Genomic DNA, 16394 nt, shown 5'->3' with positions numbered 1-16394 from the left:
AATTAAAATTGCACTCTTTGGCAAGGAACACTTTAGGTGGGTTTGGCGTACATAGATGAATGGCTATACTGAAAAGAACCCCATGCCTAATGAGAATAATGGTGGAGGGGCTGTGATATTGTGGGGCTGTTTTTTATTCCCAAAGGCCTTGGGAACCTTATTAAGGTGTCTGGTATCATGAACCCCCCAAAAAAGGAAATCTGTCAATCTCTGCCAAGACACTAAAAGTGGGTCATGATTTGATCATTCATCAGGTCAATGAACCAAAACAAACAAACAACAAAGTTTACTGAACACAAAATCAAGCTTCTGCCATTGCCATCTCAGTCCCCAGATCTAAACACCATAGATAAACAGTGGGGTGAGTCAAAGAGGAGAATGCACAAATGTGGACATAGGAATCTTGACGATCTGGGGAGATTTTGTAAAGACAAATGGTCTTAAATCCCTTGCTTTGTATTCTCCAACTTCATGGGATGTCAATGAGAATATTACAAGCTGTTTTATTGGCAAAGGGAGGCTTCAGAAGGTTTTACAAGCAGGGGTGCCAATAATTGTGAGCAATAGGCTAATTGTGAGCGATACTGTAATTTGCTTCCCCTCAAGAGGATTTTTCCTCATTGTTTTTATTGTGAGATTACAACAAATCACCAACAGATTATTTGTCATATCTGTTTTTAGTCAACTTTAGCAGAGGTGCCAATAATTCTGGAGGATTCTGTAAGTCTGAGAATGTGTCCAAAAAGGTACACAATGAATCGAAAATAATTTTTCATTAAATTAAGGGTATTTTTTTCTGTTTTGATGAGGCGGTTGTGAGGAGTGTGTGAATGGAAAGGAATGTTTCTATTGAATGTGTCTATCTGTGTGTGTGTGTGTGGGGGGGGGGGGGGATTGGGGGGTTAGGTGGTTGGGTGGTGGGAGGTGTAAGGGTTACCATGTGGTAACTAGTGTAATGAGAAAACAGGAACTGTATGAGATATATGGGGAACACTTCCTTCAGAGGTGTTATGTTGTTGAGGTGTTATCTTGTTGTGCTACTATTTCATTTGCCGGTATTACATTTTTCATTTATATTTTACCAAATAGTAATTATTATAAAGAAATATATTAAGGGTGAGGGTTTGTGGTGGTGGTGGGGTGGGGATGGGGGTAGTCAAGGGTGGCAGACAGGACACAAGGGGCTTGGCGACTCCACCGCTCCTCTTGCGAGTCGAGGCTTCATGTGTGAGTGATGTTGCCATCACTGTGTCTCATTGTGTGTTGGCGTTACTGTACTTCCTGTCGCGAGGGGCTGAAATCTCGGCGTTCCCTGAGTCAGGTCCCATTCCGAGGGGGGAGAGGAAGGGGATGATGTCATTAGCGAGAAGCGGCGTCCATCGCTCAGGGCTGCCGCTGGCCAGGATCATGCGCGCCTCAGACCTGGAGCCATTGCCTCATTGTCGGGACAATGCTTCCCCGTGCCAAAACACCAGACCGATGTTTTTTCCTAAACAACAGGCTTCACAAAAGGACACCAGAGGAACCCAAGCAGGGCACGCTGGCTCGGGATGAAAGGACAATAAATCACCAATATGACTTCAAGTAGAGAGAGCAGTGCAGAACAGACCAAAAGCAAAGGGAGGAAGATAAACCACATTAAGGCCATTAACCTTAAAATCAGGCTGGGTACAGCGTCACACACACAGGCCAGACGACTCAAAGGGAAAATTGTCCTTAACGTCTCAGCTGATTCAGCAACATTTGTTTGTTTAAAAGTTTGGTTTAAAAGAAAGGCATCTACAGCATGGTGAAAGTGGTCATTTTTTATTCATTATTAGATGTGCTCTCAGCGGGGTTACCTCCTGACCTTGCCGTTGCTTTAATGCAACTGATTATCTGTGCTGGTTTGTAAACATGAATAAACCAGTGAGGCACCTAGAGGGTGCAGACCTCCTCCAAGGCCAAATATTGCATTTCGCAAAGGTGGTGAAAGTAGAACTAAATTTGTCGAGGTGACAGATTTGCACAAAAATGCAATGAGTTATTACTTTCAATTTTGCACCGACTTTCCAGTTACTTAAAAATAGAGACATAGAGATATTTTTGTGTAATCCTGCTTACAGACAGATGACCTCCAAATGTATGCTAGTTTACATTAAACTGTTGGTGGCTAAAATGTCAGTATAATGGAAATGTAATTGAATTAATTTGACTTAACTTAACAAAAAAGTCACCTTCAAACGGCACATCTCCTGATGGAGCCCCACATTTTCAAAACAAATTAAAAAAACAATTATGCACCTGAGTATGAACTGTCATGCTGACTTATAATCCTGGCTAATGCATTCAACAGACAGCACAATTCACTGTGCAGAAAGAACCCCACTCTGAGGGCAGTTCAGGACAGCCTAACGCAGCCATTGCCTAAACGAGAAGGGTACTTGCGTAAAGAGCCATCGGTGTTCATTTTTCTCTGTGCACTGTGCAGGTCGCAGATGTGCTTAAATCTTTTTCTGCGTTGAGAGAACACAGCAAAGTAGTGAATCTGAGGCCGTTTGTATTTTTCTAGACTGCGTGGATGTCACGGAGACAGAATTTTATGTCCTCGAGTACATGTGTTAGGAATCAAGAACATGCTCACTCCTCAGACGGAGAGGGCCCTTGACAGAGGCGCAGGATAATGCTTCTTTGTTTCGACGCGGATCTTGGAGGATTTTCAGTCTCTCCCTCTCTTTCTCCTTCTCTTTCTCTCTTGCCCCCCCCCCCCCCCCCTTTTTAAAAGTAATTCATAGCTTGTCTGGTCGGCACACATGTCCTCAAAATTCCCACTGATTAAGGAGTGTTCAAAGACAGACAACACTATATTCTTCCCATACAAATAGAAGACAGATGGAATCAGATAGATACACAAACACACACACATACACACACACACACGCACGCACGCGCACGCACGCACACACACGCACACACACACACACATTAGCAGCAGGATGAACACTGGTGTAAGACATGGTTGAGGTGACAGGGTGATGCCTCTCCTCTTCTGTTGGAAAGCTACAGTCGATTCTCTGCTGAAATTCCATCTCACATTTGGGAACCTTGGCTTCCATTCTGACAATCTGTGGACCACTCCGGTTAGAGCTGCGAGACCTCACTCGACGAGCTTGCATCATAAATCTTACGCGTATGTACATCGGCACGTTTAGTGCAAAGACGGGAGAGCAAAGTCGCTCTGAGACGAGCCTCTGAAAAGCCCTCAAAGCAGCGCACAGCTTTCCCATGCTTTCAATCTGGCAATAACAAAAATAAATTAATGCATAGTTGCAATAGATTCAACTCTAAAGTGCACACACTCATTCACACACACACACACACACACACACACACACACACACACAACATATGGATGTCAAGGAGAGGAGAGGGACAAGAGGGGACAAAATCATAGGAGAAGGAGCGAGTGGTCTGATTTCGATTTGCCACCACAAAGCTCTCTGTTTATCTTCACGACTCGCAGTCTTGGGCAGGCACCATGGGGGCACCCATGGATATTCATGGGGAAGCAAAACAGCACCCCGTTCTGCCAGCATCCGTCCCTGATCACTTCAATGTGCAGCCCAGCCAAGAGTGACCTTCAGAAGGGAGAAGAGAATCGACCATAAAAATCTGCAGCGTAGAAGTGCACGTCCATGTGTTAAAGTGTGTGAGTGAAAGAGAAAGGGAGGGAGAGAGAGAGAAAGAGAGAGAGAAAGAGGAATGAAAATGAGAAAGTTTGTGTGTGTGTGTGTTTGTATGTGTGTGTGTGCGTGCGTGTATGTGTGTGTGCGTGCGTGTGTGTTAGTGTGTGTGTGTGTGTGTGTGTGCGTGCGTGCGTGCATGCATGCATGTGCGTGTGTGTGACTGAGTGTTATAAATACTGTGTCTCTGGTTTGTTTGTGTACACTGGACGGCGTTTTTTGGCAGTGTGGCGACACTGTGACCCGCTTCCACAGGCATCTGAACTTTTGTTTTTGCTCAGCATTTTTCTCTTTCCCAAAGGTGAGAGAGCACATGCACAGTTCTGTTCAAGTCAACACATGCTAATTGTTGGGACAAAAGTACTCTCATTTAATATTCAGGAAACAGAAATTATCCTTGCGACCCCAAAATCCAGTTCAGTACCTGGTGCTCTAACAAAACTTTTGGGGTTTTTTCGGTTCATGCTGAGTTTTGGTAAGAGTTCAAATTACTTAAAATACTACTATATCTGAGAAAGAAACATTTTATTTATTTTTAGTTAACAGGGAGACCATTTCTACATGACAAATGAATAACAACCAGGTCATTGAGGTGGATATGCTGTAACATCCAATGATATCAAAGTATTTCCTGAAAACACTGCCATCTACTGATATACAAAATGCTTATATGTCCACCACAACTGGAAAAAAACCTTTCTTGCTGTCTCATAATTTTCATGCTTTTATTTCAGAAATTAAAATCTAATATTCTTCTGATATAAATATTCTTTTGTCATGCCTGTTAATGTCATCATACCACACCTGCAGTCACACATTTTAATCCACGTGTTCTGTCCCTAATGCAATCAACGGTGAAATGTACATGCAGGAATGACCTCAGCCCATATTTCTGATAGCGGAATGTAACATGACAGTGTGTTGTTCAGCTGCAGAGGTAGTGGCCTGGGCACAGGATCATGGACCCTGGAAAATTCTAAAATGACCTCATGGAGGTGATGGAGGCTGTGCTTCCTCCCTGGTTGAGTGCGGCCACGTTACGGGCACAGGGACTTTCCTCCCACGATGCAACTGGGCCACTGAGGGGGGGTTTCCTTATATGGCCTGCCACAAACGTTGCTCAAACAAGCAACCACACAGTGAATTTAAACACCCGTGTGTGAATTGACTATTGCTAATTGTTCAAACAGAATGGTACATGGCTGGACACAAAAAACAAACATACACCCTTGATAGCTGCATAAGGCTAATTACTGATAGAAAAAGGCGTCCATTTATTCTATAAATAATTCCTGATTTTATTTCCAGAGTATATACTGTTTTACACATTTTTAAACACTAAAATACATGTCACCAAGGTTTCTCTACATGTCTTTCTTTTATATCTGTTTCATAACTAAATTACTACTCTAGCTTTTTTAAACTGCGATAACACAGTTTCTGTGCCCTGATGTTACAGTAAAAGTGCAATGGAAATGCAACTTCCATCATCATTTCAGTGCTACAGTGCAGTGTTACGGAGAACCCAGCGATTTTTACCAGAGACAAGAGTGCCATCTATTGAACAGTTACAGGAAATGTCCATCTTCCATCTCTGAGCCTAAAAATATGATAAGGTAATATTAGTCCCCTGAACAATGTTTATAAACACACATTATCACACATTCATTACCATGTTATGTCTTTTTGTGACAATGGCAAATGACAAAACACAAGACAAACTATATTTTTTGAAAACACGCCCATTCCCATGATGTGCAATCTATTTGTTTGTTTGTTTGTTGTTGATGTTGATGTGTCTGGAGGGGGGCAGGAGAGGAGCATCTTATCTAGCTTTAATTTTAGATCAAATGACTGTCGAGCTTTTACTGTTATTGGCCCTACACATTGACATAGTAAAAAGTTATGAGATCTGCTGTCTGCTTGGAAACTTTTGAAACAAACAAATAACTCACTTTTATATTCTGACTTTCCCTTTTAAGTATTAGTCCCTTTTGGTGTGTATATTGTTCAGTCTGATGTTGTGCTTTTAGTTCAGACTGGGGTTGGTCTATTTTTTTGTTCAAGCACTCAAGCACTAGTAATAGGCTACTGTTTTGTTGTTCTTTTATTGTGTTTTATTTTATAATCTGTTAAATTCCATTCTCGTCTGGCCCATTTTCTTTTTCATGTAGAGTCCTTCTTTACATATCATTTTATTTGTCAAAGTCTGTCTGTTTTCATTTTAGTTTTGCCCCCTTAATTAGGCCTATCTTCTTTTTTATCCTGTCTTGTTTTTTAATAATACACATTTTGTCTTTTATTATTCACATTCGGTGTTTCCCACAGAATTGAATTCTATTTGTGGTGGTATGCAGAATTAACTTGAATGCAATAGTTTTTAACAAATTAGTGCAGCGCGGTTATGATTCTAACGTCTTATATCTAATGTCTTCTTCCTTTAACCTATAGGCTATATTAACTGTCGATTTCAGTTATCTTGAATGCAATGCACTTTCATTCAACTCATTATTCTTTACTTATTATTATTAACTTAATAATAATAATAATAATAATAATAATAATAATAATATAGTTATTTATAACATGCCTTGAGTGACTGGTGTGCTGGTAATGAGTACATGGTCATGAACAACCAACGGCAAGTCTTGTTCTAAGGAAAACATATGTTTTATCAAAATACATCACACTCTCCTGAGAGTCATTTGACAACATACAGTATGCCATATACTGCCCCCAACAGAACGGATAGGGTATGGCCAAGGTTAAAGGAACAACAACTTTTTGGGAAGGGTGGTTTGTATACTGGTACAGTACAATGCGTCATGTAGTGACCTGACCATTATATTATTCAGTGTACGTATTCATCATATTGTAGAGAAACAATAACAATCAATAATTTAATCTTTCAGTGCTCAGAGGTATGTTGCACGGTTGAAATCCGAAAAATCTGCCCTTTATGTTCATATGATAAAGAACACTCTCAGAAGTTATAACATAGTTTTTCATTGTAGCTCAATCTAACATTGACTATTGAAAATATGCATTTTAATGGATATTTAAAGACATATGTTTTCAAATGTGCATATGTGATATGAAAATGTAGGCAATATTTGGGCTATTTTTGTCGAAGCTGACTACAGAAATGGCATTGGATATGTAGGCTAGCCTATGCTCCTATGAGGAAAATGAAACATCATGTCTACAATATTGGATACAAATTTAAACACGCACAATGCAGAGAGAGAGAGAGAGAGAGAGAGATTGAACATCAAATTAACCTCTTCTGTAAAATAATAATAATATTAATTGCATTAAGTAGGCTAGTTTGTGTTTTGTTGTGGTTGCCAGGTTACAGCAACCTGCTTGTTTTTAAGCTTCATTTGGATTTGTGCGTTTTCTTTTCTTTTTTGTGAGAAGGAAAGAGAGAGAGGGCTTAAGCGGAGTAGCCTAGGCCTATTCCAAAATATTGAAGTATGAAGTAGGTTACAGCGCAGTGCTATGACAGGCCTATTACTTTAAACTGCGTTTTTTTGTCTGGCAATCACCGACTAGGCCTACTACAGTTCCGGGTTGATATAGGCCTACAGTCCGAAAGCAACTGTAGGCTACAGAGTGACGGGTATATTCTGGAATTTTCTAACTCATTTATTAGCCTACCTCTGAAATGATTGCCGCTTCCGTCTCTGTAGTTCCGCCTAGAATTCTTTGCGGTTAGGTGGTTGTAGGCTAGTCTGTGGACTACAAGTCCCATGCTCTTCCAGCCTTGACAGATAAACGGAGCAAAAATTCCACGCGATTAGGATACTAGAGTAGGCTACTAGAGCAAGCAAGGGAGGGAGGAAGAAGTCGTGTTTTCTGTCAGAGGTAAAGGTATGACCGACACGCTCGGCATAATCAACAAAATCTGTGCAAAATGGTGAAGGATCAAGAGGTCGAACGCATTGCGAAGAAACTGGACAAAATGGTGCAGAAGAAAAACACGGTAAGTGGGACTCGCTGGGTGCAGAGTAGAACGCCCTTTGCATCAGAAAACAGGTAGAAGCTAGGCTGGACTATTCTGAAGCTTAGTCTACTACACTACACTTGTTTTGAGAGAAATTTCTCGAAATCAGTGCATCGCCCATCACAAATGCAAGCCTAGCTTAGGCTACTTATCTCCGATAGATAGCGTATCAGTCAGTTGGTGTGTTGTCCTCACGGAACCAGTCATCTAGCATGCCAAATTCAGAGAAGTGGGCTGTAATGTTACCATTTTGTGGAAATGTAACGCCGCCAACATTGGATAATTAGGATACACTGTTGCTATTCGCCAGCGGCCATCGCTGCATTCACTCCCGTGTTTTTTTTTCCTGAAACGCCAGAATATTTCATGAACGCTTGGCTCGGGTGCAGGTCATAGACTTCATGGATGAGCAACAAAATGTTAAAATTTGTTTCAGTTCGCGCTTGTTTTTGCTGTTGTAACGTTCGCTTTCGATTTGCAGCCTATTGCTGTAAATGACGATGTGCGGGCGAAACATACAAGTAAAGTAGGCTTGTGGAAATGAGCATGTGGAAAATATTTCTTGTAAAACTGACCGTATTTTGTTGCTAATGTTGAAGTTTATCTAGGCGTTTTTCCACACTCTGGGCCTAACATAACTCCTGTCTAACTTACGAACAGACGCTAGGCGCGCATTGGTCAGCTTTTCAAACAAAACGCTGCATTTGTTTTTGTTGTTGATTCACCCCATTCATGTTTCGTGTTTGGACCACTTCGTCGTCCCGCTCATGTGTTCATTTGCGTGGAGTCGCGTGCACCGGAGCTGATGAGTTGGCAGCTGGTTGTACTCCAAATTTCTCTTCACTGCTGTTCCGACACAAACAAAATCAACATTCATGCTGAATATAACACCTCAAACAATTCAAAACAATACTGCAACGAACTAGAGGTATAATCTTAAGAGAGACATGACTCTATGTGTAACATTCAGGCAGTTGATTTGCTTGCAATTCACCAATTGCAATGTTCACATACGCCTTCTTCCTTTTGCAGGATGGCGCTATAGATTTGCTTAGAGAGCTGAAGAATATAAAGATGTCGCTGGAGACGCTACAGGTACCTGAGACTGATGAATTTCTTGTTTGAGGCCTTTAGAATTTCAAAGGCTCCATGAATCAATTGACTCATTTGCACTGTCACTGTTATTTAGTCCACAAGGATCGGCATGTCTGTGAATGCTGTGAGGAAGCAGAGTTCTGATGAGGAGGTGCAGACTTTGGCCAAGTCTCTCATCAAAGCGTGGAAGAAACTTCTGGGTAAGGAGTTTAGCTATGCTTTACCAGAAAACAATGTAAACTGATAAGCCAAAAACACATGATGGGTTGCATGCTGACACTCCCTATTACTATGGATTTAATTTAACAAAAGTGAAACAGGCCTGACAAAGTATGAAAAATGAAACCAGCAAAGCAACTATTCAAGTGAAACTAGGTTCATAAATTGTGTTGTTTTTTTTTCAGAGATATGTGTTTTTTTTTAAACTTGTTTTTCCCCATTCATCTGTTATCTTTGTCACCTGCAATTTCCTGTGTTTTGACAAATGTTGATGAATAAGCGTTCATGGTTGTCCTGTTCGGCCGATCCACAGATGGTGCAGAGGGAAAGGTGGCAGCAGTGGAGGAGAAGAAGAAAAGTGCCTCGCCTCTTCAGTGTTCATCTAAGGACAGCCCCAGCTCCAGTGACAGGTGTGTGTGTGTGAGAGAGAGAGAGAGAGAGAGAGAGAGAGAGAAAGGTGGTGTGAATTTTTCTAGGCACTAGCCATGACAGTTTTTATTGTCATTCCAATTAAAACAATTAAACTTTTCCAAATGAAAAATGTGTGCATCTGTTCACAGGGGTTATGTTTCATTCCAATTCAAATTCTAATCTGATTGGCAGTTTTTATCCTGATCAAGGTGTTTATATGTAACATTTTATTCTGATTGAGTCATTATTCCGATTCTAATCAGATTAAAAGTGTCCATGTAATCCCACCTACTGTGAAAACAATCACCTACTCAGCTCATTTACATATCACACACAGGGAGAGAGAGAAAGACTGTGTGTGTGAGAGAGAGAAAACACATTCTAGGACTCTTATCAGCATCAACAGAAAAAATAGGTAGGCTATTTTACTTGGTGAAAAAGAAAATATCTTCACTCCTCTCTGATCTGCAGCAAGAAGTCTGAACCGCCCAAGACCCCCACCAGCCCGTCTACCCCAACCACTCCAACCACCCCGACCACCCCCATCACCCCAAAGTTTACGTCTTTCCCCCCAGCCCCCGTCACCACTGACAGCGTACGCACCAAATCCAGGGAACTCTTGGTGGCAGCGCTGCAAATTGGCGGTAAGAGAGGGATCAAGTGCTGAAAGGGCAGCCCAGACACGGCTTCGAGGCCTGACCTGTCCACCTTAGCTTGGGCTCTGGAGCATTGTGAAATTATTTGTTAGGCTCTGTTTAACTTTTTTTGTACGTCTTGTCTTCAATCTTCTCTTAGATGACCATAAAACGATTGGAGCTGATTGCGATCATCTGGCGGCCCAGATTGAGGACTATATCCTTTTGTCCTTAAAGTCCAAATGGGGATCTTATAGACCCTTTCAATCATAGAGCATTTCTGGTTTAAACGTCCAAAACTAATGCAGATATTTTTTAATTGAAAATTATTTGGGCTTTAGGTTAATGCTCTACAAAATTTTGACTTTGAAACATGTTTTTTAAAGTTTGTCCCCATGTTACCATTATATTAGCTCAATGTTGTTTGCTAACGTAAATTCCTTGGGCACGCACATGTTTGTTTATGCTGTTGATAGGGTCTATATAGCTATCAGTAGAACTGGATATGAGGGCATTGAACTGTAAAGACCATTTATGACCATGGGCAATGCACCATTATCAGACATTATTACACTAAACTGAATGTCCTTAAATGCTGAACTAGCCAAAATAGTTAAAGGAAGGTTTATTTTAACAAAATACCAATGATGGAAACAATGTCATTTGGAGAATCCCTTAAATAGACCTAATGCAGCAGCCTTTGTCCACCATAGCTGTGTCTCACCACACCCTTGTGTTGAAATCAGTGTTTTCTGTTCTGAGCTAGTGTTTTTTAAATGAAAAGAGCGGCTAAAAATGGTGTAATTTGGTGCCTCTCTCTCAAACTGTAATAAGCAGTATGCAGTCTTCTGTAACTAGTGAGGCAATTAAACAGAGACATACTGGCCTTAAAAGTGCAAAAACAAAAGGATGTGTTCACAGGGCATATAGATTGTGTGGCTTGTTGTTAAACCCTTGACCTGTGTGTCGGGGCACCTATCTACCAGGAGTTTAAGGCCACGGACATGAAGTACAAGACCAGGCTTAGGAGCCGCATCTCTAACCTCCGGGACCAGAAAAACCCTGATCTGCGACGCAACGTTCTGTGTGGGAACATCGCACCCGAGCGTATTGCCACCATGACAGCAGAGGTGGGCTGTGTTTACCATTATGTATTTGGGGGGTTTATTTTACGTGTATTTAACCCTTCAGCAGGGAGCTTTGAACGTTCTAACAGAAGATTCTGTTCCGCAACAATGTAAGGTTCTAAAATTCCATGCTGAATTCAGTGAACCCAGATATTCTTTAGAAAGTTCAATTTCCAACCTTCCCGTCGCACCTGTCTGACGGACCCGCTTAATTGCATTTTATTTATTACTTTTTGTACATATATTTTTCATTTTGCTTTTTAGTTAGTTTGATAGATGAATGGATAGATGCCTAATTTATCCCGAGGGGAAATTAGGGAAATCATGTTATCAATAGCAATCATTATAAAAGAAAGCAATCACTGAAACTATATTAATTTTATTCCAAAATGTCTCTCTCTTTAAAAACATATAATGTTTCTATCCACTGCATTCTCCATTATGTCCGGCATCTTTACCAGTTGCAAAGTCAAAAGTTTGGCATTGCTATGACGTCAGGTTTGTGTGTGGGACTTTGAAAGGAGCAAGGGAGGAGGAGAGAGGATACACGAGAGAGAAAAGAGCACCAACACGATTTAAAAATGCTGTTGTTGTAAAGTAAAGACTATACGATATAATATCACAATCCATTATTTCCACGATATTCATATGGTCATGTTTTAAATATCACATAACCGGTATATTGTGACACCCCTAATACCGGTACACACATACAGAACAAGAAAAACACTCACAACACTGTAAGGATATAAAGTACAATCGTGAGTTGATAGTCTATCCAGTAGATTTCAGATTCCAGGCAGGGAACTATAATGCAGTAGGCATAAGTGGAAGTGATGCTGGGATGCAGGTGAAGCAGGCTATCACGATTTCAGAACTGTTACATTCTTGGCACTTATGCTACTCTTACAACAGTAGGCTACCGCACTTTTTAATGGCTGCGTCAGGTTGTAACAAAGGTAGGCTACAAGTTAAATTCATAACAAACTAGAACATATTTTTGAATTCTGTTTCAACATTCATGCAGTAAACATGTATGACTCCTTTCTGGCAAAATTTCACAGCTTTCAAGTCTGACGTCTTTGTGTAAATCGAGTTTGAACGGAGAGAATAGAAAAGTGTTACAATTGTGCCAGTTCTCCCCTACTCTCACGGTTAACATATGGAATGTTGGAACATTGCGCTTCCCAACACACACGCAAAAGGTCTTCATCTTTTGATGATAAGTTTTGAAGTTTTGTTTAGAAAACCCTGCATCCATGTCATAAGATGGTTCCTCACAATACACATCACAATATTACACACTATGTGCAAACGCAGGCTACATATGCAGGCCAATGTTTGATGGATGTTTCAAACGTGAACACGGTGTTGCGGTAATGCGGTTACCGTCCCAGCCCTAGTTTTTTACCTATTCATGTCAACTAGGCTCGACTAGGAGACTATAGACCCTTTCAAAAGAGTTGCATTATCAGCATCATAGTTGGCCCCACAAGACTTCCTTTTTAACATTCCATATGTTATCTTCATGCAGAGGAAGTAGATTGGGAACCAAATAGAATGTTCAAGCATTGTTTTTGTTTTTATTGTTGAAAGGGTCTATATAGTGTATAGACTAGTCGCGTGCTACAGCATTCTTATTATGTGCAGTTTTTGTGTGTGCTTGTGTTCATGTCAATGTTGACCCACTCTGTATCTTCATGCAGGAGATGGCCAGTGCAGAGCTGAAGGAGATCAGGAAGGCCATGACCAAGGAGTCCATCAGGGAGCACCAGCTCTCCAAAGTGGGTGGCACTGAGACTGACATGTTCATCTGCGGCAAGTGCAGGGGCAAGAACTGCACCTACACCCAGGTACGTGGCCACTCACACCTCCTCTCTCTTACCACACCTTGCCACCACCACCGCCACTCAGCCATGAACCACTGGCCCGCATGGCTTCCATTATAATCAAACAAGCAAAACATGGGCAGTATTGGCTCTCAATAAGGCTCTCGTACTCGACTGTAGAGCAGTCTGTCCAGTGAACTGAAGAAGTAAAATTGAGCCTCTTGTGTTGATGGGGTACTTGAGTAAGCTTCACTAAGTGACTACACAGATCCCCAGTGCATTATGGGAACGGGGTGGTGCTGCCCTGACATGCCTTTGGCAAGTTAAAGTGTGCCTCCATGACCAGGATTATTTGAGAAATCCTGAGAGACTGTCTGTGCGTGTGTGTGCGCGCACGTGCGTGCAGTGAGTGAGTGAGTGAGCCTTGATGCATGAAATGCTGTGGTGTGTGAAGATGAATTAGCAAAAGCTATTGAGCCTCTCATATATATTCCAAATATGAATCCAGCATGTTCACACAAGTGTGTGTGTGTGTGTGTGTGTGTTTAGGTGCAGACACGCAGCGCAGATGAACCTATGACCACGTTCGTGCTGTGCAACGAGTGTGGGAACAGGTGGAAGGTGAGTCTCACCGGTCTGGCTACTTACGCCACCTTCTTTGTGTTAACCCCAGTGATTATTCCACTGTAATCATTCCTATTTACACACTAACACTTAAGCCTTTTACATTAACAACACTGTCTGCATCCAGTGAGTTTTATGCCATTTTTTAAGGTCAGTTAGTTTGATGAACAGTAGCTTACATAAAAGGGGTAGCTGAGAGAAACCAGGTGCTCTAGTGGCTCTAGTTGATCTCTAGTTGGTTAGCAGATCATATGAGAGTGATTTCTGAAAGTACATAATTGTCAGGGGATATTCAATCTGCTTAAAGATATGAGTTTCTGAGTTATCTTGGTCTAACATTTTTTAAATGGAATTGGAAAAAGACTTCTAGAACTCATGGACAGGGTTCCCACGAGTTATGAAATTTCTAAAATATCAGGGAATTTTGTTGTAGCGGTTTTAAAATGTACTTTCCAAAATGCATTAATGCAAATATATTTTCACGCAGATTTGGTGTATATCTGGTAATTAATTTCCTTTACTCCTTGCTTGAGTGGTTGTGGTCCAACTTTGTTTATTCAAAGCCTATTCATCTCACTCTATTAAAAGTCAAAGATTCTTGAATGCTCTACGGCTTCTGTGAAATCTTTGGTCGGTATATTGTACAATTCATTCTATAGTAGGTCATGGAAATTCAGGTTTTTCGTCAGGGAAAAGTCATGGAATTTTACATCTGACAGAGTGGGAACCCTGCATGGAATACTGTAACCACTAGATGGCGGTACTTGCTAACAAGCACTACTGGCAGCAGTTTACACAGGCTTCTAAAACTGATAGTTCCGGTCCTTGATTGTAATTGGCTGAATTGCGTTCGATGCCGTTGTAAAATCCAGCATTAAACATACACCTTGACCGCATTTCATTCTATATTACTGCGCTACCATAACTTGATACAAAAGTTAAAGTAGCTGCGTCTCGACGTTGCTTGGCAACCATTCAGAGAGGAAATATATTTCTTTGCGAATAAATCGTTTCCATTTCTAGTTGCTGTGCCTTTACTTTATTAAAACTTTGCCAGGTATTTATAGTAACAGTTTTAGAAAAGCAATAAAACACTCGAGTCCATAGGTTACACTGATTCTACAACAGCTAAGGGGAGTTTAACAACGCCCCTTAGCTGTTGCAGAATCAGTGTAACCTACGGCCTCTCGGGGCTTATTGCTTAATTATGTGTTGTCTCATAGATTTAGTTACTGATTTGTGTGAGTGCATTACACTAAAAAGGTTCTAAGTTTGAAATCAAGGAGCGACTTTGGAAACTCTGTGACACTGACTGTAAGGCACGTTCATCACATTAAGGATCTCTAGCATCTCAAACAGGTGGAGATCACTGGTAAAAAACTTTAGCATGGAAGATGGATGTGTGGAAAATGGCTTCACTTATCCATCTGATCTTCTGCAATGGTTTTCTCCCCTTTTCCCCTCTAGTTCTGCTGAGTGGATGGACAATATGGATTCTTCTGCAAGGAAAAAATGGAGAACCACATCTGAAGAAATCATTTTGTTACAATCCTTTTTTAAAAGAAAACATACATGCTTTTTTTGTCATAACGCTGTAATATATTTCACATGGATGCTGTTCCCTAAAAGACAATAGATGTACATTATTTTGTGTATTTCTTTCCTATTTCTACTGTAACAATTAATTACTTTGTTATTTTTTGTATTAACCAGTGGACAGGTTTTGCCAACCTTAGATGTTTTGTTTGCTCTTGCCCATAATGATGGCTTGTGCCTTTCTTTTGCCTCTTATCTCCCTTCCCTCATTCATGGTGCTCCTAGTTTTACACAACTTTCTGCTGGTTCTAGAGGTGTTGTGTGAAAGTGTTCTTAGAGCTTGCATACGTAGATTATGCATACTCCATACTTTTTTTTTTTGTTTTTTTTTTTTGATTGCCTGCTCCTAGTATGGATGAGGTGTTTTTTTTGACAATGAAGTGTAAAAAATGAAAAATATCAAGAGAGAATGTGTGTTATTTTCAGTGTGTGTGTCAGGAAGAGTGAGAATTCCTCCATTTATACTTTGAGAGAAGGTAATGGCAACAATATCCTAGTGAACCTTGTGGAGTAGGTTGGTGGAGTTTGATAGATTTCACTTGGGCGCCTGTATTGCTTGCATTAAATGGAGTCTAACTTCGGCTTCCTCATATGTATGTGTGTGTGGAAAAGTAAACAATCCTGCTCATGTTGGATTGTCATCGCATGCAGACAGACACACACACACACACACACACACACACACACACACACACACACACACAGACACAGACTTCCATAGGGATTTCTTTAACTCAAACCAATGTCTTGTTCCTCACAGTAGACAGCGGTAGGTGGCAGCAGTGTCTATGACTGTAATACCAGTATGCAACCACAGGAGGGAGTTTATCCTGCTCCCTGCTGTCATCATTCAGTATTCTGTATTGCATAACAGGAAGAAGAAAACCCAATTCAATTAATGAGAGAGGGACGGCACAATTTAGCAGTGCCTCATAGTTCCGGCAAACATGTTCAATTCAATTTAGCCAATTACAGAAACAAAAGTTGTGTTTTGTTGGTTAAAGATAGGAAATGTAGATAGGCTTTCAAACTTTTCCTGAGGAAAACAAACTTATGTCAAAATAAAGTATAGCGTAGAGACTATTTACAGCCCAACAAGATTAAACTCACTTCTGTTAATCTTAACATTA

At 40.8% G+C, this 16394-nt stretch overlaps 1 protein-coding gene and 1 long non-coding RNA gene across 2 annotated transcripts; one reads left to right on the top strand and one right to left on the bottom strand.

The window, feature by feature from the left end:
* Positions 1–4232: 4232 nt before the first annotated feature.
* LOC143114450 (uncharacterized) lies at positions 4233–7480 on the bottom strand. Its single transcript, XR_012984920.1, has 2 exons — positions 7383–7480; positions 4233–5322 (listed from the first exon to the last, which is right to left on the bottom strand). It is a non-coding gene; the product is annotated as an uncharacterized LOC143114450 (long non-coding RNA).
* tcea2 (transcription elongation factor A (SII), 2) lies at positions 7453–15858 on the top strand. Its single transcript, XM_076276055.1, has 10 exons — positions 7453–7707; positions 8761–8823; positions 8918–9023; positions 9356–9452; positions 9925–10097; positions 10249–10305; positions 11064–11218; positions 12922–13068; positions 13594–13665; positions 15136–15858. Exons 1-10 carry the CDS (start codon positions 7639–7641, stop codon positions 15142–15144), a joined length of 948 nt encoding a protein of 315 aa, XP_076132170.1. The 5' UTR covers positions 7453–7638; the 3' UTR covers positions 15145–15858.
* Positions 15859–16394: the final 536 nt, after the last annotated feature.

Source organism: Alosa pseudoharengus, unplaced genomic scaffold, assembly GCF_046254945.1.
Source record: "Alosa pseudoharengus isolate Yale_2024_CS ecotype anadromous, Long Island Sound unplaced genomic scaffold, YU_APseudo_1.1 YU_APseudo_1.1_scf_9, whole genome shotgun sequence".
NCBI lineage: Eukaryota > Metazoa > Chordata > Actinopteri > Clupeiformes > Clupeidae > Alosa > Alosa pseudoharengus.
This window is presented reverse-complemented; position numbering and strand designations above follow the sequence as displayed.